The sequence below is a fragment of the Podarcis tiliguerta genome (genome assembly GCF_965153285.1).
Source record: "Podarcis tiliguerta genome assembly, chromosome: 3".
NCBI lineage: Eukaryota > Metazoa > Chordata > Lepidosauria > Squamata > Lacertidae > Podarcis > Podarcis tiliguerta.
In genome coordinates this window covers 53575296-53603104 of record NC_139536.1, presented here as the reverse complement: position 1 = coordinate 53603104, position 27809 = coordinate 53575296, and the positions used below count along the sequence as shown (strand labels likewise).

Sequence of the window (27809 nt, the reverse complement as noted above, 5' to 3'; positions counted from 1 at the left end):
ATGCAAAATCTGGTACCACTGCTTCTTACACTCCATTTTAAATCATATCTGTCATGTCCCTGAGGCTCCATGCGACCGAACCAGTTGCAAGCACCTAAATATGCCTCTGTTTTCCATAGCAAATCTATTAACTCTGGATTTCATACATATGGGGGAATGGCCTTCCCCTGTATAAACTTGCCCTAACATTAAATTCAAATGTAAAAGGCTTGCTTTCTGTAGAGAACTGATTAATAGGTATATAAATCAGGACTTTTTTTAGTGGTGGCACCAAAATATAGAATTCCTCCTCTATATATGTTTGCCAGGCTCCTTCTTTGTATTTCTTATGCATCTCTGGAAACCCTGTTTCCTTCCAGCTTTTAATATTTCAGGATGTACCACTTTTAAGACTGTTCTGTTTAATTTTAGGGATCCTTAAAGTCTGACACTCCTCTCTGTTGCCCTCCCAGAGGTGTTGTAACACATACCTCTTTTGTTTGGCCTTTGGTAGTTTGCAGCAGTCTTGGGGTTTTTTAAAAAATATATCCCTCTGCTAACAGAAAATGTGTGATAATAGCAATCACAATAGTTCACATCTTTAACCAGTTATTTGCATAAATTCGGGAACCTATTTGGGCCAGAGTTCTCAGATGTGTGTGTATAGAAGTTTGAAGATGAATATGTTGCCCATACTTGTTTGGTGCTTCCTGTAGAAAGTTACTCCCAATTCCAACTGCACATATGAACATTTTAATATTGTATTTTAAGAGGATATGAGTTTAGAAAGATCCAAGACATAAACCAGAACTACTTTTCGTTTTTACATTTTTCGTTTGAAAAGGATGCACCTTGCTGTTTTATGAGACTTATGGGAGAAATTCCATGGAGCAGAACAGCTCGCCTCGATATGCCCTGTTTGCAGAAGACAGTATAGTGCAGTCTTGTCCAGAACACCCCAAGAAGGAGAATGTTTTCTGTCTCAGCAACTCTTTCGGTGATGTCTACTTATTCCAGGTATTCTGGTTTTGGTTTTTGTGTTTTATCATTAAATGAAGTCATATTGTATTTAAATCAGTGCTCTTGGAGTAGAATTCTAGATCATGTTGTTTTGTCTCTGTTCCTTCTGTGTGCTCCAGAAATCTTAGATAAACCCTCTTTCTTTAGGAATTCTACTCACCAGACCATAAAGTAGCAGACCAGGAAGCATGCTATCTAACTATCTAAAGGTAATTAGGTAGAGGGACTTCCCTAAGATGGTTGGATGGTGCCTTGTACGCCTCCTTCTGGCAACTCCTGCAGCCAAGCTGGTGCCAAACATAATGGTCTGCTTTCCTTTGGACCACATCAGTGAGACCAAGGGGGGGGGAGGCTTGTCGTCTAGGCAGTCTAGAACCTCCATACACGCTGCCTTGGATTGCGCCCCAGAGAGGTCACTTCAGTGCTTCTAAAGCATCAAATACAATGCAGGTGGCAACAGTTATGAGTTACCTGTCTCTGCTGCCACACTGGGTGCTGTGATTCTTCAGTGGTTTGGTTTCACCCCCACAGGCACACTCAGTTGTCTCTCAAGACAGATGGCTATCAACATATAGCTAGACCAACAATTCTAATGTTTTGGAATGCATAATGGACAGACATTCTTCTATACAGCCAAGGGCTGCTTCAAATTTGTATGTTTTTTCTTTACAGAAAACACTTTGCCTCTGTATAGGAAAAGCATATTGACTGAAGAGGCCCCTGATACACTGCAGAAAGCAATTGCAAAAAATTAGGAAGGGAGTGCACTAGCTGCCATTGAACAGTTATTAAAGTCGGTGTCTTGTCTCCCCTCCCTTTGTGCTTGAAGAAAATTTGGTGTATCCTGGTTTATGCATACTTTCAAATGTAACTTTAGTTCAGTATATTTTTTTAAAATTAAACTAATAATGGGTTAGGTAATTGCCATTCCTGTAGCCAAGCATCATGTGATGAATGTCATCTTTTATACAGAGTTCTTCCTCTTTTGATAAAGGGTAAGCATTGCTAGTAATTACAGTTGCCAGTTGTTCAAGGAAACATTAGCATAGCAGAAACCTTTTATTATTTGCAGACTTCGATGGGGAAAGTTGCATATAAGCAACATGGTGCAATGAAGTGGGGAGGGTAAGTGGATCCCACTTAGACTGGCCCCACACTGTTATTCTTGACTGAAGTTGGTTTTGGAACCCACTAGATGCTATTATAGTGTTTTGTTTATAAAGTTAATTTTCTTGCTTTTTTCTTTTTTCAGGCTACAAGCCAGACTGACCTTGAAAACTGGGTTACAGCAATACACTCTGCTTCCGCATCTCTCTTTGCAAAGAAACTTGGGAAAGAAGATACGATCAGATTGCTGAAAAATCAGACCAAAAGCCTTATCCAAAAGATTGACATGGATAGTAAGATGAAAAAGATGGCTGAGCTGCAGCTCTCAATTGTTAGTGATCCTAAAAACAGGAAAGCAATTGAGAACCAGGTAATAAACAAAGGGTTAGCTTCTGCATATTGACGCTTGCAAAGAGTATCACTCTTCAGAGTACACAGTTTAAGCACTTTGAGGCTAGAAAACAACCATCCCTATGGTTGCATTGCAAATAGGAGAATTACTAGTGCCTGTGTGATGCAGTAGATCAGACTGAATTGTTGTTTACAGGCTACTGCTCTTGGAGTCAAACTTCCCTCCTGTGGAAATCTTGAAAGAAGCAAAACAAATTTTCATTTCACTTCCTGCTATGCAAATTGAGGGCTTTATAAATAAATAAAACATTTATATTTCAGCTCAAAAATAAGCCCCACTGGACAACAAGAAAGTATCAATACAATTAAAATGAACATCTCCCTAGCTTCTCCCCTGTCCAGAATACATCCATCTCATCCTTTTCTCAATGGTCTTGACCAAAATTAGGTTATTGTATTGTAATTGTGGTTAATAACATTAAATACACTTCCCTCTGGGGTAGTAAATCTTGATTAAGAGTGAACCTGGTTAGCATTAACTGTGATTAACATTTGTGTCAAAGGAATGCTTAATTAGTGTTCAGTGTGAAGGGAATTCACCCTAAAGGGGAATGAGTTCACACTCTGCTCAGCTCCTTTGTGCTAAATTTACCACAGCAGGGAAAGTAGGAGCTGCTACACACATTATCTTCAGCACAGGAAAGATATCAAAACCAGTATCTTCATGGCAAGTTCTCCCTTGGTTCATACACATGCATTCTATGGAGGTTGATCAGCCTCACTACATTTCAAATAGACATGGCCCTGTTTCACATTCCTGGCAGTGGTAGTGGCTGATGGGGCACCGTGCTGGGCTCCCCTCTTGAAAAGACAGCAGACATTGCAGCCTTACCAATGCTTCCCTTCAGCTGCTACTGCCTAGCAGCCATTGGTTAGAACATGGCCACTCCAAACCTGATTAGGCTGTTGCCATGACTAATGCATCCAAGTGCTGCCAGGTTTATCTAGTCCAGTGCTTCCCAAAGTTGGCAAGAACGTCTCCGTGGTGTGTGTGCTGGAATGATCCGGGGGGGGGGGTGTAGTAGCCTCAGGTGCAATGGGGGGTGCATTGAATAAAAATAAGGGGGTGGCGGAAGCATAAGGAAAGAAAAAAATGAAAAACCATTTGTACATGTTTCATCTGTTGTGTACTACCAAGTTGGGCGCCGTTGCAGGACAGCAATGCCTCCCCTGGATCTGGTGGTCATGCTGGAGGTGAGGGGTTTTCCTGGGCTTGAGTGAACACTTCTCAGCTTCACCCAGGCCTGGGAAATGGATCACAGCTTGCCTGCCTATTTGGCCAAAGGCAGGCAAGCTGTGGCACCAGCCCTGCCCCTTCACTTAAAGAAGGTAGATTTCCAGGTGACTGTGGAGTAAAACAATTTCTGAAAAGGGGGCAGTAGGCCAAATAAGTTTGGGAACCTCTGATCCAGGCCAAATCCCCCAAAGTTGGCAATCCCCCAAAGTTGGTGAGCTTTTCTATTGTCCTCAGTCATGGGTAATCCTATGTTCTGTTTTTTTTCTAAATGGTCTGGTTTCTGGACAGATACAGAAGAGACAAGATTAATTAACAAAGGCTGCATTCAGACAGCTTTTTATTCTATCCTCTTGATGTTTTCTTCCCTTTCCTTCCTTCCACCATGTTTCAGCTGAATTTTCGCATGACAAAAATTCAACTTATGGAAATCTTAGCACAAGTGTAGCTGTCATTTGTGCATTATTTGTTTCTGTGAAAAATCCACTTGCAACCATATTAACTTGCTAAATCATAGAAGGTTTGAGCTGTAATTTTCCTGAAATGGATATGAATTGTTAAATCTTTTTACATTCATAGTAATGGGTAGATATCATGTATTTGCTCATAGCAAATACAGAGACTGAGCAAACAACACTTTAGCAAATTGTAGTTGAGTGATCAGGGAGGCTGTTGCCTATGAAGGCCCATGCTATAATGTCTCAAATACTACAGTGCTCTTTGTATTTTCATTTTAAAGGAACCTGTAAGAACAGAGCCATTATCATCTACAGCATTCTGCATCACTACATTCTGCGTTATATGTAGGGTAGATGCCAAGTCTATTAGAAAATCTTAGAAAACCCCATGTTCTGTTTAATGCTGAAAACAGGCCCTTAACTGAATAGAAAAGAAGTGTATCTTAGGCTGAAATTTCATAGAAATTCATAAAGACCTCCCCCTACCTGAATCAAATGTTTCACACAGAGAGATCAGGGAGTACAACTGTTTTTTCTCACTACAATAATAGTGGCATAAAAATGGCATGAGTGAGATTATCATAAGCCAAGCCACCAACATCTCCTATGGTACCCACAAAAGGTCTCAGTAAATGCCTCCTCAAAAATCCAGAGTGCATAACACGACTGTGTTTCCTGTTCAGTTCTTGTGTGCTCTGATTCTGCCTGTCACACAGTGAGCACACCCCCTTAAACATTATCACATTTCACTGGGTGCCATGATTGGACACCCACACTCCTGTCTGTTCTGAACAGAGGTGAGGTGCAATTCACTCCTGCCTGTGACCTAGTTTTGTGGTGTCCAATGTAGGTGCCTTTAAAAGGAGATAGAAATGCCTCTTTTGTAAAAGTTATCACTGACTAGAAAAACACATGGTAGAATAGTTCCTGCCTTCCTTCCTGCCCCTCCAAGTCTCCAAGCTGCTGAATTTTAGCAATGCAGTGCCTTCAAAAGAATACTTACTCTGGGTCTCAGGACACTTAGCCTTGCACAGGTAAAAGCTCAATTGGGCTGCAGAAGATTCCTGCCCCCCCCCCCCCCCATCTCTTTATTAATTAGCTACTGTGTAGGCCAGGACTTAGAAGGCTTCTGGGGCAAGCCAATTAGAGATGGCGAAAGTGGAGACCTGAGCACTGTCACTTGCCTCTTCTCTGATGAATCAGTTACATTAGCAAGCCTTCACTAGGTGCTGAACTTTACATCTTTCATTAGGATATCATGACCGTCATCTGCTTTTGGCCTCTGAAAAAGTACTCAGAATTGCCTTTCAAGTTGGAAGACTTACAGCCCCAAGAAGTAATCTAACCTCACTCTGAGAATTGTGCGAGAACAAGGGTGTTTAAAGGGGATAAACCTCTCTGTATTAAGTCTCAACAATAATAAAATTTTACCTCCATACTTACCCTGTGACTCAGTGACTCTCCCTGACAGCCGCTTGTCCATGGGAAGCACAGATCTATCTTGGATCATCTACTTGATCTCATCTTTCACAAGCCTTTTGGTTCTGGCTTCCCAGATTTGCATGAGTAAAATATGTGCTGTATCAAATTGGCTTTAGAGAGAGCCTTGTAAAACAAAGATGAAACAACCTAAATACTTGGTGAGTCATCTATATTGATGCCATATGGGCTGTCTCTGAGATGTAGTAATTGAAGTGTAAAAAAGTTTTTGTGTGTGGTGTTTGTAATGTGGTTGACAAAATCATCATATAAAATAGCAGGACATCTTAAAGGAGGAACAGTCTCTGTTGGGTCCTAAGTTTTTGCATAGCTCCATCGTTAGAGATACCCAGTAAAGGCATTAGTCGTACTACTATGCTATTTATTCATTGAATTAACTCATTGCAATCACCATTTTATTTATATTATCAACCTTTTATGTACAGAGTGATGAATGGCATGTTTAAGGCTTTATAAACTTGGAAAAGGGATTGGGTTATGAACAGCCTTCAACAGATTCTCTTGGGCCCTTTCTGCTTCCTATCAGCTAACATGTGTGCTTCCACAAGGCGGTTCTGTACCTTTCATCTTTAAAGTAGGAGTAGAAAAAAACAACTTTAAAATACTTCCTTCAAACCTTGTTTAATCTTTAAACCAAAGAGATAAGATGGGAATTAGATTGTTGTATCCTTGTAACAAACTGATTGTAACTAGAAGCATCTTAGACCTTGTGAGACTGTGCATATCTTTTGTTGTCTTTTGTGTGTATTACTGAATATGCTTCCACCGGGTAGGTCATTCATAGTAATTAAAGATGGTGACTGTGATCCAGAAAAAATTGTGCCCATATTGTGAGAAAACATTTCAGAGCCCCAATACTGTTTACACCCAGGGCAACCTATGTGGTGCAATCCAGATAGGAAGCATAATGTAATCTGTAAGTAGTCTAGAGCATTATGGATTGCAAGAATCCTTTTTTTTAAATGTTTGGCTTCTGTGGGTAACCAACTATTTTCCTAAATAATGATGTCAGCATGCAGTTAAGGCCACCAACTTTGTTTTATTTTGATCCATTTTTTTGAGGGTTCATTTCTTGAGTGTGACAGAATGTCTTTTTGGACGTGAGCAACTAATCAGCCCTCTGAATGCTACAGATGAAAGTGATTTAGCTGAGGGTGCAGAACTTTGACCACCCTCCACAAGCCATTAATTTATCTTCTCCTATTTCATTTTTGTGTATATAAACAGATCCAGCAATGGGAACAGAATCTGGAGAAATTTAACATGGATCTCTTCAGGATGCGCTGTTATCTAGCCAGCTTGCAAGGCGGGGAGTTGCCAAATCCAAAGAGCCTTTTGGCAGCTGCCAGTCGTCCTTCAAAGATGGCATTAGGAAGGCTGGGCATCTTCTCTGTCTCATCCTTTCATGCACTGGTGAGTTGGACACAGCTTCATATAAGTGTTTTGTAGAGGAGTTTATTTGTGACAAGATGCAGAAATGCATTCCTTCCCCCTCCCTATGTATGGTCCTCTTTAGGCTTTTGGCTATACCCTTTTAAATGTGTGTTGGGGGGAGGAGGGGTTTTTGGTTTGTGTGGTTTATTCCCCATTCTTGTTTTTGTTACGTATTTTGTGCCCTGAGATCTACGGATGAAGGCTGGTTTACAAATTTAATAACTATATAAACATTTTGCTGGTAAATGTAATTTCAAGGTGAATCTGACTATGAAAGTCAGTTTTGTGACCCCTTTCTTGGCTGAAGAAAAAGTACTGTACTTTAAAAAGACCAACTAATATTACTCATTTGTTTAGACCAGTGTTTGTCAACCTTTTTTGGGCAAAGGCACACTTGTTTCATGAAAAAAATCATGACGCACACCATCATTAGAAAATGTTAAAAAAATTAACTCTGTGCCTATATTGACTATATATAAAGTAAATCTCTTGAATAGGAATCAAATAAACACAAAGAAAGTATTTTATAATTACTTTATTATGAAATAGTAAGTAAACAGAAATATGAAAAATTATAAAATACTTTATTCAGTGCGCAACCTGGACCTGTTTGGCTGAACACAAAGCTGATATTCTGGCTGGAATCGAAGAAAGACACACACGTAGCTCTTCGTCAACAGCTCTCAGTCTCTCTCTGTATTTAGTTTTTATAGCAATCATGCTTGAAAAGCTCATCTCACATAGATATGTAGTGGAAAATGGGAGCAATGTCAAAATAGCTTTGTTTGCCAGAAGGGGGAACTCCTTGGCAGTATCCAACCAAAAACTGTCCAAAGGTAGATCAGCAAATCTTAGCTTGAAACCACGATTTTGTCTCAGTTCAGTTAGTTCCTCCTGCGCCTGTAAAGTCATGTCCTTTCCACCAACTGATGCTGAGCTATAAGGGTCCCTAACCCAGTCAAGGCATTCAGTGGAGACTGAAGAGAAATAAAATGACAACTTCTCCGGTCCTCCTGGTGACTCGAGTCGCGACGTCTTCTTCTCTCCACTGCTGCGCACACTGTGCTCGGGTGGGAAGGAAGTCGGAAGATGATGTCCTACTATGATAGGTCCAGGCTGGAGTCTGGACCAATCGCAGCCTGGACATCAGAAAAGTGGAGGGTGACCCCCTGAGGAGCACCAATCGGCGCCCCCTCCGGCTGGCCGAGGGTGGGGTCAAAAACCCCACCCCCCCCATACCCAGGACACAGTCTGGCGCCCGCCTAGTGGGCGAAAATTTGAAATTTTATATATATAAAAAATCTTTCGAATTTTTCAATTTTTCCCACGGCACACCAGGCAACATCTCGTGGCACACTAGTGTGCCGCGGAACAGGGGTTGAAAAACACTGGTTTAGACCATTTATATCTCACACGTCTCCCAAAGATCTCAGGGTGGGTGATGGCAAAATTGAATAGAATCCTGTGTCCGTACACAATATAATGAAAACACAATTAAAGCAAAACTACACCAATTACTGAATATTAGTGACCACTCCCAAAAGCTTGAGTTTTGAGCAGGTGACTGAATTCCATCAAATTGAGCACCAGCTGAATTTTGGAATGAGTAAGGAGTAGACAGGTGGTTTCAAAGCCAGGAGGAAAGTCCAAGGAGAAGATGCCATGTTTTGCAACTCCTGCTGGCAGAATGCTAGGAAGAACTTTTCTGGGTGATCTTAACATATGGCAGGATTGTACAAGGAGATACACTCTTTCAAGTATTTTGGTCCCAATACATTCAAGACTTTGTATCTGTAAAATACTTAGTTTGAAATTGAAATGTATTGGCAGCCAGTGCAAATCTTCATAAGAGCAGGTGTAATAGAAGTTCTGTACAGAGAGTCTGCTTAGGAGCCAGGTCACTGCAGTTTCTGTGTCATCTTCAAGGGCAACACTAAATAGAGTGGATTACTGTAATTAAAACAGGAGGTTATCAGACCATAGATTACAGTAGCTGTGCTATGCTGGTCCAAGAATGGCTGGTTAACCAGCCAGAGCTAGAGGGAAATTCTCCATGACACTGCAGACTGTTGAGTCTCTAGTGAGAAGGTGGGATCAAGCAGCATCCCAGGCTATATATTGTTGATTGATTATTTATTTATTTATTTCATTTGTATATCACCCTTCATCTGCAGATCTCAGGGCGATTCACATTTAAAAATACATGATAAAAACACAAAACACATAATAAAATCAAGAACAAAAAACCCAAACAATAACCTCCCCACCCGCCTTCAAAGAGAGTGCAATCTCATCAAGAAGAGGTTGTTCATCTGATTCTCAGAACTGCCAAACCACAACATCTCTATCTTATCAAGATTCATTAGCAATTTATTTACCTTCATCCAGCCCATTACTGTAGCTAGACAGTGATCCACACCTGATTTAGTTGATGTGGAAAAATCGATCTCCATGTCAGCAAAGCTGAGTTTCTTACTCTAAAAGTATTCTCATATTGCAAAAGACATGAACATTCTTGTGGCAATGGCACACAAGACTGTTTTCCTCCTGGGAATCTATAATTGGCCACTGCTGTAGATACAGTGAAATAGATAAATGTGTGATCATCACACATGATCTTCATGTGGGGTGGTTGTTTTTTAACTACTTCTATTTGTTCCATAGAAGTGCCAGCCATGTAGGAAATTTGTAACATTTGAAATGATCCTGAAAGAAGTTTCTACCAAAAAAAGCAAACAGTATATTGTCTTTTTTCTCTCTAAAACACTAAGCTCAAAACAACATGAATGATACTTAGTTGAAAAATGAGATATAATATCTACTTTCTAGTAAAATCTTATGATACACTAACCATATTATGTATATATTATGTATATTGCTGGTGTATGCTGAAAAAGTATAGCATTTTTTAAAAAAACCAACACCACCATGTTCTCATTATTACTGAAATATAGAACTGATTATTAAATATAAAAATGCATACAGTCTCTTAAAATATCCAATTAAAGCAAAGTAAAATTAGTTCCAAAAATGGTTTTTAAATCATTTTTTCAAAGCTCGGAAAGCTTTCTCTAGGATGCTGGTATCGCCACATTCTATTAAGATTTATAATTCAGCCTTACACTAAACACACTGTTTACCCTGCATGTTATAATGCATCTCTTCCTTTTGGAATCCGGCCAGTTCACAGCTTACCATTCTTTGTTGGCTGCTTTGCAAAAGCTTATGTGGGTTTGGCAGGAGGTATTTCACAGATAAATCGTAGCTGGTGTGTGCGGGGTTTGTTTTTTTAATGTCTTTGGCTGCAATTCTAGACACATTTACACCTAGGAGTAAATTCCATTGAGCTCAGTGACAAATACTTCTGAAAAGATATACATAGGATTGCACTGTTCATCTTTTGTGTCACATTTCATTATAATTAGGTTTTTGCTACCTTTTGTTTTGATGAACAAGTTATGAAAAGCTTACATGTATAACTATGCTTGTATCTTCCTCGTTTACTTCTCTCTCTCTCTCTCTCTCTCTCTCTCTCTCTCTCTATCAATTAGATCTGCTCCAGGGATGAGGCAGCTCTTAGGAAGCGAACACTGTCTCTCTCACAGAGGGTTCGGAGCAAGAAAGGTTTGTTTTCCTCCCTTAAGGGACTGGACACCCTTGCAAGAAAGGCAAAGGAAAAAAGGCCATCTATAACACAGGTAATTCCCAGTTGATGCATATATATTTTTAATTTTAAAAAAATCTATAAAATTGTTCTAAAATTGCATTGATCATCCATCAGTGGTGTAAGAAACAAATGGTTTAAATTAGGATGCCTAATTGGTTATTGCAAACAGTGGTGTGCAGAAAGCCAGCAGCCACACACATGCCACACACCATGTTTCCTTGCAGTTGCATGTAGCATCTCCCACATCAGGCAGTCTTCAGATGTCAATGTAAGATGCTAATCTCGGCCTAACTAGTTAGGAGTGATAAAAGTCACTTCCCAGCAACGGCAGGACGTGCAGGATGATAAAATATGATACTGGATTTGCCATTGCAACAGTCAGGCCTTTCCGTAAGGTGAAGCTGAGTGATGTGTTCTCAAATGACCAGCAAGATAAGGAGACATGAATAAAGGCAGTTTTATCAGAATGAAACCAGCTTCCTCCTCTTCCCTAAAGAAGACATGTGGGTGAATTCTCAGTTGATAGGAGTTCCCTAATCACAACTGGTTCCTCTGAAGTACTTTTTTAAAATATAAAAAACCCTTTAAATAAATAGTGTGGGCATTTAGTAGACAAGTACAGGAAAGTGGAGGGTAAACGTGACCAAGATAGGCAATACAAAGAAAGTAAAACTTTATTATGATTGGGAAATCACCAGTGGCACATAGTTTGCTTCTCCATGGTTCCAGAAATGTAATGAAACATGGAAATAAAAACCCAGTCTGAACACTTTATGGTAACTGTAAATCAATAGAACAACTTTTCATATCTATAGAACCTAGGTACCAAATCCATAACTTATTTTCTCTTGTTCCTGGATTATTATTATTAATTCAGTCACTCTAAAATTGATAACAGCCTCTCTCAAGTGAATGACTTTGTTAATATCTTTTCTCTAAATTGAAGAGACTGGAAGTTACGTTATCTATGTTTACATACAGTGGCTACCTATCTTTTTGATGTGACTTAGTAACACATTGTTTGGAAAGATGTCATTTAACTATAAACGACATGGAACATGCCTCATTGTAAATCTCTTTGGGACTTCTGCTGTGGGAAATGATACACAAATTTAGTATACATAAACCAACCTAAAGCAAAGTTGTACACTGTACTTCAGAAACATGGGGCAAGTATGAAGCATTAGCTGTAGGAACCAATGTTTTTGTTTTTGCAAATCCCACTGGGTTAAATGGTTTCTAATAGGAAACCTTCCATAATATCCTACTTTGCAAATGGGAAATGTGAGCCAAGTTTATATAGTTACTGTAAAATATTACGTTATCACAATTGAATATTTCAATCAAACCATATTGTAAGTTTTCAGCCTGCAGACTGGACCAGAATATCACAGCTAGAGCCCTCATCTGAAGATGGATATTCTGGAAACTTGACATAGCTAGGGGATTATAACTTTATGTCAATTTTTAGTTTATCCCAATTCCTTCATGTTAACAAGCAAACCTTATGACATGTGAACATGTCATTTATCTATCTTGACTTTTCCAACATGTATCTTCACTGGATGTCCACGAGTTCCAGTGTTATGAGGGGGGGACGGGACTTTTTCCTATTCACTTTCTCCATGCCATGTATAATTTTATGACCCTGAACAAATCCTTTGGGGGATTCTACTTTGCTGGACTCAGTGGACTTAATGATCTCTTTGACATACAGAATGGCACCATGTCCTGTGTGTCCTTCCCTGTCCGTCCTATAGAGTTTATATCTGAAGATTACCCACTGATGTCCCACTGATTTCCTCCATTCCACCAGGTTTCCATGATGCCCACTATACAAAGTACATGGCAGCCATGAGTGCTGTGAATCATTTAAAGCCACAAGCGCAGTTCCTTATCTTAAAATACATTTAATAAGATACAGATTAATAATCAGAAGCATATCGGAAAAACAAAACAGCTCTGCTTTTATCTTCAAGTGGTTTCTCACATGCTCCTTATCTAAAACCCAGCTATTGAGACGTAAGAAAAATGATAGCCAGCGACACATCAGTAGAACAGACTTTATAGTAATAATGTTTTTAAGGAGAAAGGGGAGGACAACATAAATATTCTGAGTCCGAATTTATCTTTGAAATGTACTAAAGGGCTTGCAGTTTACCAGGTTGGCTTCAAATCCCAGTTAGTGTTAACCAGGTGGGAACTGGAGGGAGTGCCTTTGGTGGAGAGGGAGAAGACATGGGTAATGATACATGATCCAATGTTTCTTAAGGCTTGGAAATTTTACATGCAAAACAACCATCACATACAAATCGCACACAAAAAACCCCAGCTGGCACTCACTGAGTTCTGTGTCTTGCTCAGCAAAAACAGCTGCCATTGGTTACTGTCATTCATATATTGTGTTCAGCCACTGCTATCTAGGTTCAGCTGCTGAAAGGAGAAGATCCTTACTATTTTAGAACTGTTTTATTTGTTTTATAATTGTATGTTTTATTGTTGAAACCTGCCTTGGGTGCTTATGGTGTGTGGCAAGTGAGAAATTTAATAAACAAACAAAGAAAAATAGTAGTACACGATTTGCACTGGTATTTAATTGCTGTATGTAAACTTTGAGTGCATGACATTGCTGGTGTGTATTTTAAACATGGCTGGATGAAAGATTAAGATATAGGATTGCCCTAAGAACCTTTTCCAGAGTGTTTTAGTTTGATAACTGTAACAAGTTTGCAGTGAATTCTCCAACTGTATTTGAAACAATATGCGGGTGCCAACTCTTTTCCTGCCTAACAAATTGTTGCTGGAGAGGAAGGATTTGGCCCAAAGAGTTCTCCAAGTACAACCCCCCCACCAACAATCACTTGGACTCCTAATATGCTATCTCTGAAACAAATGCACTCACCATTGATCACTGCCATGACAAAAGAAGTGTTCTGCATTCTCTTCATTACTGAAGCAACTATTTGGGAGACATAACTGGACTTGGGGACAATGTGCCAAGGGGCATACTTTCTCTTAGTCAAGCTATTTGCATCCCTCTCTTCCAAGTTGGCAGTGAAAGGAGAGCTAGGCTAAGAGTGGCTGCTCAGAAACTGGTTATCAGGATGATCCCTGGAAAGGCTTGAGAGCAATTGGATGTGAAGTCAGCTTCCTGATTGGCAGCTGTTTGTGTTGGCTGCTTGGTTAGCACAATTGCCCCAGGATTCTAGGGCTAGTGTGTACAAAATGCTCTCAGCTGTCAGGACAGATATCTGGCAGAATTATATAGTGCATGCATGTGGTTTTTTTGCGTGTAGAAAATGGAAGGTCTGAATGTCAGTATAATCTCTTAGTGCAAGGGGCTTCCACCCTGCCCTTTTCCTGGAATGCCTGCGCACACTAACACCCAAATTTAAAAATAGCAAACTACTCTTCAGTTGTTTGGCTTTACTGATCTAAGTTCACTTTTCCTTCCTTTTTGTGTGCATGTGAAACCGTTTTGCAAGGAATGCTTTGTTTATATTAGGATACACATTCTTTTTAATTAGATTTTTGACTCAACTGGAGGGCATGGATTTACTGGAACACAGCTACCTCAGAATTCCAGTAATTCTACCGAGGTAAGGCTTCTAAATCTTTGCTGTTCACTATTTATCACACTTTCTGAATGTGTTTCTTAAATCATGATTTATCTATGTTTCTCTCTCTCTCCTCTCCCCCCAAAAGAACCACTTAATACCTTTTGTAGAAAAAAAAGATTAGCTAGTCATGTGCCTGTGAAACTATTAGCAAGTCATAACTTATACACATTTGGCCACACCTTAATGTTTCATGGATTTATAAGTAGTGAATTCCTATTGAATCCTAATCCTCAAACAAGGAACAGAGGGCATGGCTACCTAAATATTCAATATTCATTTAAAATGGGTGGTTGTAATTTGATACAGATTAGTCTTTAAAAGTGGGACGCGGGTGGCGCTGTGGGTAAAACCTCAGCGCCTAGGACTTGCCAATTGCATGGTTGGCGGTTCGAATCCCCGCGGCGGGGTGCGCTCCCGTTGCTTGGTCCCAGCGCCTGCCAACCTAGCAGTTCGAAAGCACCCCCGGGTGCAAGTAGATAAATAGGGACCGCTTACCAGCGGGAAGGTAAACGGTGTTCCGTGTGCTGCGCTGGCTCGCCAGATGCAGCTTGTCACGCTGGCCACATGACCCGGAAGTGTCTTCGGACAGCGCTGGGTCCCGGCCTCTAGAGTGAGATGAGCGCATAACCTTAGAGTCTGTCAAGACTGGCCCGTACGGGCAGGGGTACCTTTACCTTTTTAGTCTTTAAAAACTGAAGCAATCATCATGCATGTATGTATATATGTACAGTGGTACCTCAGGTTAAGTACTTAATTCGTTCCTGAGGTCTGTTCTTAACCTGAAACTGTTCTTAACCTGAAGCACCACTTTAGCTAATGGGGCCTCCTGCTGTCGCCGCACGGCCTGAGCCTAATTTCTGTTCTTATCCTGAAGCAAAGTTCTTAACCTGAAGCACTATTTCTGGGTTAGCGGAGTGTGTAACCTGAAGCATATGTAACCTGAAGCGTATGTAACCTGAGGTACCACTGTATGTATGTATATCTTAAAACCCTTGTGCAGCTGTATGAACTGCAAACCAAAGGAAACTTTTTGACTGATTCTCTCCAATACCACCCTCCTTTTGATCTATTAGTATGTCCTCTTTGTATTTTCCTCTATCCTTTAGTCGGCATGTGCTAGGAATACTCATTTTTCTACTACAAGAAGAAATTGTCATGTAGATTTCCTCTGGGGTAAGCAGGCTTCAGGACCAAACCAGCTGTCATAATTGAAAAGCTTTTAATGAGCGAACACTTCAATAATACCATAAGCATAGCTGGCTGTGCATCACTTCAATGGTCCTGTAAGCAGGACTCAGCAGGACTCCAGGCCTTTTATTTCAAACTTAGGCTAAACCTGTTTGCTTTCTTTTTTCTTAGGAATTGAAGTGCACCCTCAATCTTAATATCCAGTACCCTGGTTAATTCATGTATTTGTTCATTCTGGAATTTTAAAAGCTTAAATTATTTTCTTAAAAGGCATTTTATCACCAGCACCTACAAAGTGTGCCAGTTGACACGTCACACTTTCAAAAATTATTTCCCCAAACAGTGAAAAGTCTTATAAGGTGGTTCTTGTTGTTTAGTCATTTAGTCATGTCCGACTCTTCGTGACCCCATGGACCAGAGCACGCCAGGCACTCCTGTCTTCCACTGCCTCCTGCAGCTTGGTCAAACTCATGTTGGTAGCTTCGAGAACACTGTCCAACCATCTTGTCCTCTGCCGTCCCCTTCTCCTTGTGCCCTCCATCTTTCCCAACCTCAGGGTCTTTTCCAGGGAGTCTTCTCTTCTCATGAGGTGGCCAAAGTACTGGAGCCTCAGCTTCAGGATCTGTCCTTCCAGTGAGCACTCAGGGCTGATTTCCTTCAGAATGGATAGGTTTGATCTTCTTGCAGTTCATTGGACTCTCAAGAATCTCCACCAGCACCATAATTCAAAAGAATCAATTCTTCGGTGATCAGCCTTCTTTTCTTCTTTACCTTATAAGGTAGAAGACCTCTTTATCTGACCACCTTGTGCCTTGGGATGCTAGGATGGGTTTGTTAGTATTATTTGTAAAGCTCATGGGTAGAGCATCTGTGTTGCATGCAGGAGGTCCCAAGTTCAATATTCGGCATCTCCAGGCAGGGCTGGGAGAGATTCCTACCTGAAACCCTGGAGAACAGACAATACTGAGGAAGATGGTCTGTTTCAATATAAAGCAGCTTCCTTGTGCTCCTAATGTGGACAAGGCTGCAGTTGAAGTGAGATCTTTTTAATGCAACTTTATAATCGGACAAAAGCCTGTCTTCTGAATATCTCTTGATCTTTCCTCTCACTGTCTTTTTTTTTTTTTTTTTTGCATACATCCTGTACTTCAAAAATTTATTGGGATATTGCTCAGAAGTGTTCAGTAGCTTTCAAGTCAGGTGGAAAAATCTATAATTTTATAATGAGCTTGGATTTTTAAACCAAAACTATTCCTTCTGTGGAACTTGGTTTATGAGCCACTGGTCTTATGTCTGCTAAATGAATAAGATTGGGCATTCCATCTATGTAAACGTTTGAAGGACTTGAATAACTGTCTGCAGATTTGTAGGAGTTTCTACAGCTCCTTCATGCTCATCCAACAACTTTTTTTAAAAAAAGTGATTCATCATAGCTCGCAAAACCACCAAAGTTGGAAACAAGCCTATTCTGTTAGGAATTTTTGAAGAAAAACAAAATCGAACCGTTACAAGAGACTTCCTGATGAGTTCAGTGAAGCACAGCCCCATTAAATGTTCCATGCAGGTTTTCTGAGGTGTTTCATATAAAATTTGTGACAAAACAAAGACAGGAAAATCGTGAAGTAACCAACTGCTCTTCAACCAACACCGTGGCAAAGCATAGTACACTCTACAACCCTGGCATAGATTTATGGAAAACTGAATGTGTTGTCAGGCCTCTGCATGGCTGTGGATGAATAAAGTACTGTGGTCATTACTCACTCTGCAGACGTTACTGGGTGGGAAAATACAACCCCTTTAGATTCAAAGATGGAAAATTCGGTTGGAGTAAAAAAAATGTAAATCACCATAGAGCGTTTCCATAAAACAATCAAAACTTTTACAAATGTTTTTGTTTACTTATCCCTGGTCCCAGTAAACCTAAAACAGTTTGTAAAGACTCACGCCTATATGAATTTTAGGCGTTGTTTTAGAACAAGTGTCTGTCTGTTATCACATTGCTCTGGGACCTAGATGGTTTTGACAAAGGTAGTTGAGGTTTGAAAACTGGGAAGGTAGAAGAAAATTAAGCCTTAAAAAACACACACCAAAACCTGTTAGTAGTGTGAATCCCCTGCATTACATTTCTGTTTCCAGATAGTATTGAAACGGAGTGCCCTCTGCTGATGAAATTTACACAAATCTGAACATCTGAAAATGATTCTGTTGAATCATTTATACAGTGTATATTTTTTGTGTATCGTTTTCTCACATTGAAAAGCACATGAAGAGAATAAAGAATCAAACTCATTTGGAGAGCAGAGGTCATTTAATGGGATTACCGTATATTCTTTTCCACTCTTGAGTGCTCAAGATCGTGCGATACAGACATTTGTATTGTGACTATTTAAATATGGAATGGCTTTCATCCACCTCATGTACGAAGTGATCTTAAGTGTGGCCCCAGAGTTTCTGGGGCAACCCAGTCGGATGGGTGGGGTTATAAATAATAAAATGATAATTATTAGTTGAAATTAGAGTGACTTAGTTCCTACCCCTCCTCCTTGTGTCATCTCCATTCTCCCCCCCCCCACCCCTGTTTTCCTGCTGCATTAGCAGCAGCAGTGCTGTTGGTGTTTCTGCTGCCCCTTGCACCTCATCACTGCTTTGCTTTGAGAAAGGACCAAGAGGGTTGGTCCTCCTTCTAAATGAGGCATTCTGGGTGAGTTGACCAGGAAAGCGCTTCTGCTGCCACTGTGATGAGAAATTCTAAGTAAGGACATAAAGTCCAGTAAAGCTACTGGAAAGTGATTGTAAAAAGAAGTTTTAAACACTATTTCAGTGCAGCAGTGTTGCAGGAGCTGTCCTGGTCACTTCTCACAGAATTCCTCACTCTGATAAAAGAACACCTTGGTCCTTTCTCAGAGTGAGGCAGGGAAGTGATGTGAGTGGTGGTATAGAGCCTAGCATCACTGGGTGGGAGTCTGCTCCATCAGGTTTTGGCCACAGCAGGATGAGTACTGGGAACCCCAGCTGGCCTGCCAATAATGAGGTAAATGGGTAGAGGTCCTGGGAGGGGTTCCAGTTTACCACCGTCTGGAACAATTGCCTTGTGATTGGGCCAGCCCTCCTTAAATAGAACTGTGTATCATGGTTCTGTGAGTTGTGATTCAGTGAACTTCTTAGGTTGTATTCATGGAATATCCATCCTATTCTCCAAATTCTTGTTTGCTTTCCTGTAACCCTCTTGTCAGCTGATTGTCTCTTGTGAGTGCAGCATGTAGGAGGCAGAGGTATGGTGGTGGGAAATTAGAACAAAAGCCACATTGTTATTTCATTCTAGTAATCTTTTTTCTCTCAGATTATACAGTGGTACCTTGGTCCTCAAACTTAATCCATTCCGGAAGTCTGTTTCAAAACCAAGGCGTGCTTTCCCATAGAAAGTAATGCAAAACGGATTAATCTGTTCCAGACTTTAAAAAACAACCCCTAAAACAGCAATTTAACATGAATTTTACTATCTAACGAGACCACTGATCCATAAAATGAAAGCAATAATCAATGTACTGTACTATAAAATATTGTAGATGATAAAAATTAATTCCCCCCCCCTTACCTGCACTGATGATAGTCATTGTTTGGATGGGGGGGCTTTCATCCATTTCTGCAGTCACACAATCAATCAGTAGCTGAACTGGGTTCCACACAGTCACAAAAACAAATTAACCAAAAAAACCTCAAAAACAAAAATGCAAAATAAATATCAAAAACAAAAGTGCCAAACTGAATCCATTCCGGAAGTCAGTTTGACTTCCGAAATGTTCAAAAACAAAGGCACAGCTTCTGATTGGTGCAGGCACCCCGGAAACAACAGCCAACAGCCACATCAGTTGTTCAGCTTCTGGAAAACTTTTGAAAACCGGTTCACTCACTTCTGTGTTTTTGGTGTTTGGGAGCCAAGGTGTTTGAGTACCAAACTACCATAGTACTATAGTATACTCTAGTTGGGTTAGCCAAAATGGAGAGTGAGGTGTTCATACCCCAATGTGTGAATGTTAACACAATTATTAGTAGACAATGGACTCTTTGTTTGAAAAACATCAGTAACAATAACAATATTTAAGTGATACTGCTTTACTAAATTGTTATATTTTTCCCCAGCAGAAAGTAGATGAATTTCTAAATGTGTACTGCCCAGCTCCGGAAAGTTGTTCAAAAGAAAATACCTGGGACATCCAGTCACCTGTTCACTTTCCTGACGGCCAAGGAGTAATGCTAACTCTCAAGCCAGAACACAGAGTAGATGATGTTTTGACTCTGGCATGCAAGGTACATTATTCTTAATCTTAATTTGTCTGGCTAATCCCACTGCTTAGAACTTTAAAGCCCAGGTGTTGCATCCTTGCAAATATGTGTATATAGTTTTAAAGGATTCTGTGTAAGATGATATAGGACACAATGCAGTTCAGTCTCCAGTAAAGCTAAGCACCATATTTTAACCTACTACATTTTTCTGTCTCTAAAATTATGAATTGGCTTTGCCCCCAGTATAGCTGAAAGATATGTAACAGTGAAGCGCAGTATGAAAAGGTTGAATCCTAGGATCTCAGAATGTACTATAAAAACAAATTGATTTAGAAAGCCTACCAAATTGTATCAAATTGTATTTTTTTCTCCAAAACCACTGAAACAGCATTTTAGATCATAAGAAAAATTTCATTATATAGGAAGCAATAACGTCAATGGATCTGTTCTTAGTAAAATATGGGTAATGCACTTATAAATACTAATGACTTGAATGCAAACATACCCATGTGCACAGAATCACAGTTAGTGGCAAAAAGTAACCACATATATATACTTCAATCCAGTCATTGAATGCCTGAAAAACCCAAATTAAGCCCAATTAAATTTATTTGTTTTTAATAATACTGGAGTGTGTTCAGCTTTTTATTGTGCCTCTTCTGGATAAGCAAAGCAAAGTGGCAAGTGTGGGTGATGGCGGAGAGTTTGGACTAGGGGTTGCCTTCTGAATCACCCTTGATGGTTATTGATAGACTTCACCAGTAAAATTAGTCTGGGCCTCTCAGTTTAAGGTTAACCTTAAAGTGGCTTCACTTTAGGTGCCATAAATAGGACATGTCAGTCTCGCAAGCACACCCTTAACTGCCCATGGTCATATAGCAGAAGTGAAGAAGGGAGAATCAGGCTTTTCCTGGCATTACTACTAGATGTTAATATGCTTGGCTTTAATTATACCAAGTCACTACAAATATATATATTTAAATTGCTCTTATTACCCACTTTAGCTTCTAGTTTTATCTTTGTGTTTCCTTCACTATGAACTAATAAGTAAGGGAAAAGGCGATGTATCATAGGGAATGCCACTAGGTGGCGGGAGAGACCTGAAGCCTGGGGGAAAGGGGGAATTGAGAAAATACTGCTATTTGAACAAGGAAAACCTTGAAGAAGAACTATAATAAACATCTATTTAACCTCTCATAAAAACAAACTACTTTGTGGTAAAATATCCGTGTATAGATAATGGGGATTTTTTTTTTTTTTTGGGTAGCTTCTCTTTTTGTATATATCACTTCATTGATCTGAAGTTATTTTGATTTCTTTTTCAATTAAAACTTTGTTTCTGTTTTATCTTTCTTTCTGTTCTGAATTCTTTTAATGTTTTTCATAAGCAGTCTCTTAATGCTGACTCCTTTCTGCTACATCTTTCCTGGTTCTTTTTTCTTACATTTCCATACTTCTCTGGTGAGTGCTGGGAATCTTCATTCTTTAGTGCAAAGTGGTGTTTGAATGTTTGTGTATGTTTTGCATTTGTGTCTGGCACAAGGGCAGTAGATAAGGACAAAAAGGGGGGCATAGGTTGCTTGTCTCCCACTGTATTTAAGTAATCTGACTGTGTCTGTGTAGTAAGTACAGTTAAGGATCTTCCCCATTACCTGCTGACATCATTTTTATATTTGGATAAGAATGACGATTTCTAGATTCCTATTTAGATCCAACAAAAGATTATTGCGTATCAGGTTAATATGTTTCTAAATGAACATACAAATACCAGAGCAAGGTAAGATAATCAGTAGAAAATATAATAATGCAGAAGCAATAAAAAGAGCCACATACCCAACTGCTTTACAGTACTTTTCTTAAAAAAACTACTGCTTTATAATATAATCTATCCTTTTACAAATATGTATACATGGTCACAGAAACAATATCTGAACTCATCATAGACCAGGTTCAAGGGAAATAATCATGATCCAGGGAACTGAGCCACAATAGCATAAAAAGAGCCTTGCTAGATTTGGCTAATGTCCCAAATAGTCCAGCATCCTGTTGTCACAGTGGCCAGTCAGATGCCTGTGAGTAGCCTCTGGCCGCCTTATGCCTGTTTGCTGCCTCCTTCTCCTTTCTGTTCTCCCTTCACCTCACAATTTGGTGAACGCTCAAACATCTGAATCAGGAAACAGTGGTTTAAAGGCTTCTTTGAAAAGTAGAATATGTAAGCCAAGTACTGATCCTGAACTGCAGGGAGTGCTTAAACTACAGATGAAAATTAGGATACTTTGCCAAAGTCAGCCATACAATGGAAAGGGGAAGAAGAGAGGGTGTGAGCAAATGGATCCATCTCAATATGATAAACTGTAGCAGTCAAGTTCCCAAGGTGTGAACTGGGACCTGGTCAACTTCAGCAGCTTAATTGCAACAGAACATTTACAATGTACCATGTACATTTGGCAGTTCTCTTGAGGTATAAGGTGCTGAAGAAGACAAACTCATGTGAAAGCAGCAATAACACAAACATGTCTTTTAAAGAATGGATGATACCATGAAGCAGTTGATTTTATATACAAATTTGGATATGTTGCTATTTTTCTTACATTCTGCTGCATGTCTTCATATGCTTTATGGATTATTATAGTGGTGGATGATTGATACAGTTTAGTGTATTAGGCTACTGTTCATTTACTTGTTTGCCTAAACAAATAAACAAAGAGTGCTTTATTTGTAGCATCAAAGATTCACTGAGATTTTGTAAATAAAAACTTGGTCATTTAAAGCAGTAATAGTGCTGGTTATCAACATCTCCTGAAATGTTTTATTTGGATAACAACCACTTACTGGTAATTTTTTCTTTGAAAAAACTTCTGCTGGTTACTTAAAGTTGAAACTAAATTGATACAAATTGTGCAGGATTGCAACCATTTACAAGTACAGTGGTACCTTGGTCTATGAACTTAATCCGTTCCGGAAGTCCGTTCTTAAACCAAAGCGTTTTTAAACCAAGGCATGCTTTCCCATAGCAGCAGGGGACTCAGTTTACAAATGGAACACACTCAACAGGAAACGAAACATGTTCTTATTCCAAGGCAAAGTTCACAAACCAAAACACCTACTTCCGGGTTTGCAGCGTTCTTAATCCAAGTTGTTCTAAGCTGTTCTTAAACCAAGGTACTACTGTATTTGTTCATCCAGGTTTTATGGAATAGATCCTTTATTCTTTGTGCTGGCATTCTTTTTTTTATTAATGTGACAAATCCAAGAAACACACATTTAAATCCAAGAAACACACATTTAAATCAGATAAATCAAAATGTGACAGGCTTTGTAAAAATCACATTCTGCCCAAAATCTTGCTGAATTACCTTGTTCAACTGAATAATGTGTAGCTAGAAGATGCAATCCCATGAGCTGAGTTCCACTCAACAGAAAGATCCCATGAGCTAAGTTGTGTTTGCAGAAAGGGCTTCTTTGGCACTCTTTAATAGAAGAGGTGGGGGGAGGCAGTATTTGCCAGTCCTTTCTGAAGCCTGAACCCTGAAGCCTGCACCCTCCCATCTGCTCTGCTGGGTTGAGGAGACCCTTCCTGGGAGGTGGCATGGAGGGTTGCAGCCTCCATTGGATCAAATCCTTCTTTGCATGGAAAGACTCCTTTTGAGCATGGAAGGGCCTGATAGGTACCAACCCTCTCTCTTAATGGGTGCACAGACTGTTTTGTTTGTGCTGTTAATTTGTTGATGCTTGAAATGAGATCAGTGCAACCTCAGCTTTATCCCGAGAGCTTAAGGAACAGTACCTGAAGGGTTTCACTCTGTAAGGACAATCTCTTGAGGGGAGTTCTCCCTCTTACGTTATTTAGCTTCCTGGAGGTAATACATGTTGTGGAAAAAATAGGTGGTGTTTCACGATCTCAGAGGAAATTGGCAGTAAAGAGTTCAATAAAAGCCAGCTGATGCAGAACATCCTTCTCTTAACAGCCTGTGTGCACATATGCATTTTATACATCAGATGTGTATGTTTCACTGAGCAGAACTAAGCCATATGGAAGACCTGTAGAAACTTAACAGATGTCAGTTTAAACTGAGGAAGAGAACAAGGTTCAAAGTTTATTTACCCACCTTACCAGACAGTTAATTTTATGTGCAGGAATAAACATTGCAAACCTTTTGATTTTTAAAAGCAAACAAAACTGCTGCTGTGAAATCTGCACAACTTAAGTTTATTTATAGTGGTTATTTAGGAAGTGGCTTATTGAAGATTGCTGTTGCATCATTTGGTGACTGTATCTGTGTGCATCTGCTGTGACAACTAGACCTTTACAAATGGTTTCTGAATTCTAGATATATTCTTTTCATCCATTAGATTAAGCAGCTGGAACCAAGACACTATGGCTTACAACTTAAAAGGCTCACTGATGACAATATTGAGCACTATGTTCCTGAAGTGTATGAATACATACAAGATCAGGCAAGTGACACAATGAAAGATGTGCAATTCATTATTAAGACCCTTTACTTGTTGGACTGCACCCTTGTATTATTGATTTGATTTTATTGATTGATTGATTGATTGATTGATTAAATTAATATACCATCCTTCATCCAAAGGTCACAGGGTGGTTCACAACATACAAATGATAAAGGTAGACAAATATTGCAAGATGGAGCAGAGTTGGACTCATTCAACACTTGCTCTTCATCAGTCACATTGTTGCAGAGGGTTGGACTAGATGACCCTTGTTGTCCCTTCAAGCTCTACATTTATTTGATTCTTTTAAATAGGTTACAAAGCACTCTATGTGCTGGAGGAGGAACATTTGTGTTTATTCAGATGGGCCTATTTAATAAATATGGGTAGAAGGTTGCAGTTTCTTCCTTGGTTCACTCTGAAAGAAACATTTGAGGCACGCCAGCCTTAATGCATGACTACCAAGTGAATTGGGTGGACATAAATTTGAAATGCCTAGTTCTAGCTTAGGGCTGAATTATATTTGATGCTAAATATGTAATTAAAAATAATGGGGGAGAGGGAGGAAAAAATATAGTTGCAGGGGGAACATCTTCACGCTGACTGTCCCAGTCCCTTTTTGATATGTGAACAGGAAAGACACATGATCAAAGTCAGCATGTCTAGTTTGATCTAAATGATAAATAGTTGAATAGTTGGCACAAGTTAACTTTCACAACTCTTTCCATCCCCCACCTCGAAGGTGGTGTACAATGAGCACAAACGAGTATGGCACCTGAGGCACAAAACGTAAATGGGGTCCTGCATGGTTAAAATATAGTAAATCAAATAACTGGCATCTCTCTACCTAGAAACTGTGACCCGGACCAGCTGAAACAAAATTAGTCCAATGGTGATTAGGTTGGGAGTTCCTTCTAAGTACATCTTTGGGATGTATTTCTCTACAGTTAAAAAGTTAAGATTATAATTTCTCTCCTACAGATATATGATGAAATAGAAATCTTTCCTTTATGTATCTATCATGTGCATCTGACCAAGAATGAGGGTATAACTGATTTTGGTGAGTACAGTTTCCAAAATATAAATTTAAGAGGTGCCGGTACATCATAAACTATACTACTAAGTATAGTAACCTTGTCTTAGAAGTTAAACTGAAGAGATTCTATAACAGAAATTTATACCTGCCAATGCATGTACATACATTCTTTGGAGAAAGGGTGTGTGTGGATGAGTCATGCCAGAGGCCTGTAGCCTTTAACTGCTTCAAGAAGCCCATCACAGCTGGTGTCCTAACCTTGAATGGAAATTAGACGTGGGAGAACATATTCCCAAATTACACCAACACCATTTACCCCTTTTTCCAAGTTAAGATTGACTTCTTTTTTGATCCTCTGGTGGTGTCGGAAAAATAGGCAGATCTTCGTGATGAGTGGGTTCATACTAACGGCCTTCTGTGTGGAAACAGCTGCCATGTGATAAGATTTGAAGTTGCTTCCAACATGGTATTCCTAATGTGTGCACTGTCTTAGTTGCTACTCTTTTGTTTAGTTGACCTTGATTGTACTAGAAGGAAACTGTGGCTCCAGGGTGTCTGGAGCCATTCTCTAGCTGCAGAACTTCCATTTTAGGAGGACAACTGCAAAAATGAAACAAAATGTGAGACCTTTGAGTGCCAGTATATGTTGGGGGGGGCAGGGGAACTAAGATGAGCTGTGGTAGGAGTCATTTGGTAGGGAGTATGGGACTTCTGAAGACACCAGCCCTTCTTGCTACACAGTATTAAAAAATTTAAAAATTCTGCATTTTATTATTCTATCCAATAAACACAATTTTGCTTTCATGTCTCATGTTATGCAAAATATTAATAAGATGTAGCATCAGTGTGGTGTAGTGATTAGAGTGTTGGCCACAGGACCTGAGATGCTAGGTATCCATTCCCCACTCAGCCATGAAGCTCTCTGGGTGACCTTGGAGTCAGTCATAGTCTCTTAGCCTAACCCAGGCATAGGCAAACCTGGCCCGCCAAATGTTTTGGGGCTACAGTTCCCATCATTCCTGACCACTGGTCCTGTTAGCTAGGGATGATGGGAGTTGTAGTCCCAAAACAGCTGGAGGGCCGACTTTGCCTTTGCCTATGCCTATGCCTATGCCTGGCCTAACCTAACTCACTGGATTGTTGAGAGGATAAAATGGAAAGGGGGGATGAACCATGCTTTCCACCTTGAGCTCCTTGAACGAAAGGTAGGATACAAATGTAAAGGAATGAATAAACAAACCCATATTTATTCATTTAATACAATTTATATGCCACTTAACATTTAAAAAAACCTCTTAAGTAGGACAGAATCAAAATACAGCAATTACACCTTTGTTGTAATATAAAAGTGGATTATTTTCAATTACGAGAGTATTTCAACTCACTATCTGATAATCTGATTTTTAGAATTGTTTTAAGACTAATTTAAAACAGCACTACTTTTTTTAACTCCAGGATTTGCGGTCACTGCACAAGTGGATGAACGCCAGCATCTCACCCATATCTTCATAAGTGATGTTCTCCCTGATGGGATGGCCTACAGAGAAGGTTTGTGCAGCCTTGTTACATATGTGTGTAGGCTGTTACATATGTGTGTACCTAATGAGGTATATATGGGAGTGAGTGCCCTTTTGCACAAAAAAGCAAATATCAACCTTGAGAAAATAATGGTTAGACATGTTCATTTCATCAAAATGTGTATCATGGCCTAATATATAATAATATGAAGACCAGGGTACTGGTTTGAACAATTAAGGTGCAATACGGTTAGCTGAATATTTCTGACTGCTCCAGTATGCTTACTCAATCTTCTTTTACTTTCTCTTCCTCATGCTCCCAGGGTTACGTGTGGGCAATGAAATCTTGACTATAAATGGAGAATCGGTGTGTGATCTTGACCTCAGACAGATGGAGTTATTGTTCTCTGAGAAAAGTGTGAAGCTGACTTTGACTACAAATCTTGGCCGCAATAAAAGTGCATTATGCACTTCGTGGTCAGATGGTGACATTTCCAGGGAAGCAAGAAACTCTCTACCCCCTCCTAACCAGTCACAACTCCTGGAGGAATTTCTGGATAACTTCAAAAAGAATACAGCAAATGGTGAGATACTGCTCATGATGGATGCTTCCTTCCTTCCTTTCTTTTTCATTTTGTCATAGCTGATTGCTTCTAGATAATATCAGGATGGTGGCTTCTTTTTAAAGTGCTCTATGTACCAAAAGGCCAAATGCAATTATTTTAATGTCATCTAAATGACGTTAGCCTTTAAAAAAGAAGAAAAAGAAAAAGACAGAAAGAAACAAGGCATCGAAAAAGGAATGAGTGGTTTATATGATCAGCTGATCTGAGAGGACATGTTTTTCAGAGTCTAATCTGCTCCTATTAGAACAGACCTGGGTGCTTCCCATGTCT

At 39.7% G+C, this 27809-nt stretch overlaps 1 protein-coding gene across 3 annotated transcripts in view; it reads left to right on the top strand.

Moving 5' to 3' along the window:
• TIAM2 (TIAM Rac1 associated GEF 2) overlaps window positions 1-27809 on the top strand; it is a 129314-nt gene that overhangs the window by 57830 nt on the left and 43675 nt on the right. For 2 of the 3 annotated variants that reach the window (XM_083434018.1, XM_083434019.1), the window contains 10 exons: window positions 824-996; window positions 2252-2476; window positions 6937-7122; window positions 10695-10841; window positions 14338-14409; window positions 19759-19926; window positions 24256-24360; window positions 25342-25420; window positions 26852-26944; window positions 27237-27497. In XM_083434018.1, coding sequence (XP_083290144.1) covers window positions 824-996; window positions 2252-2476; window positions 6937-7122; window positions 10695-10841; window positions 14338-14409; window positions 19759-19926; window positions 24256-24360; window positions 25342-25420; window positions 26852-26944; window positions 27237-27497 — 1509 coding nt within the window. The remainder of the gene's footprint in view (window positions 1-823; window positions 997-2251; window positions 2477-6936; window positions 7123-10694; window positions 10842-14337; window positions 14410-19758; window positions 19927-24255; window positions 24361-25341; window positions 25421-26851; window positions 26945-27236; window positions 27498-27809) is intronic. The other variant, XM_083434020.1, reaches the window with a different exon arrangement.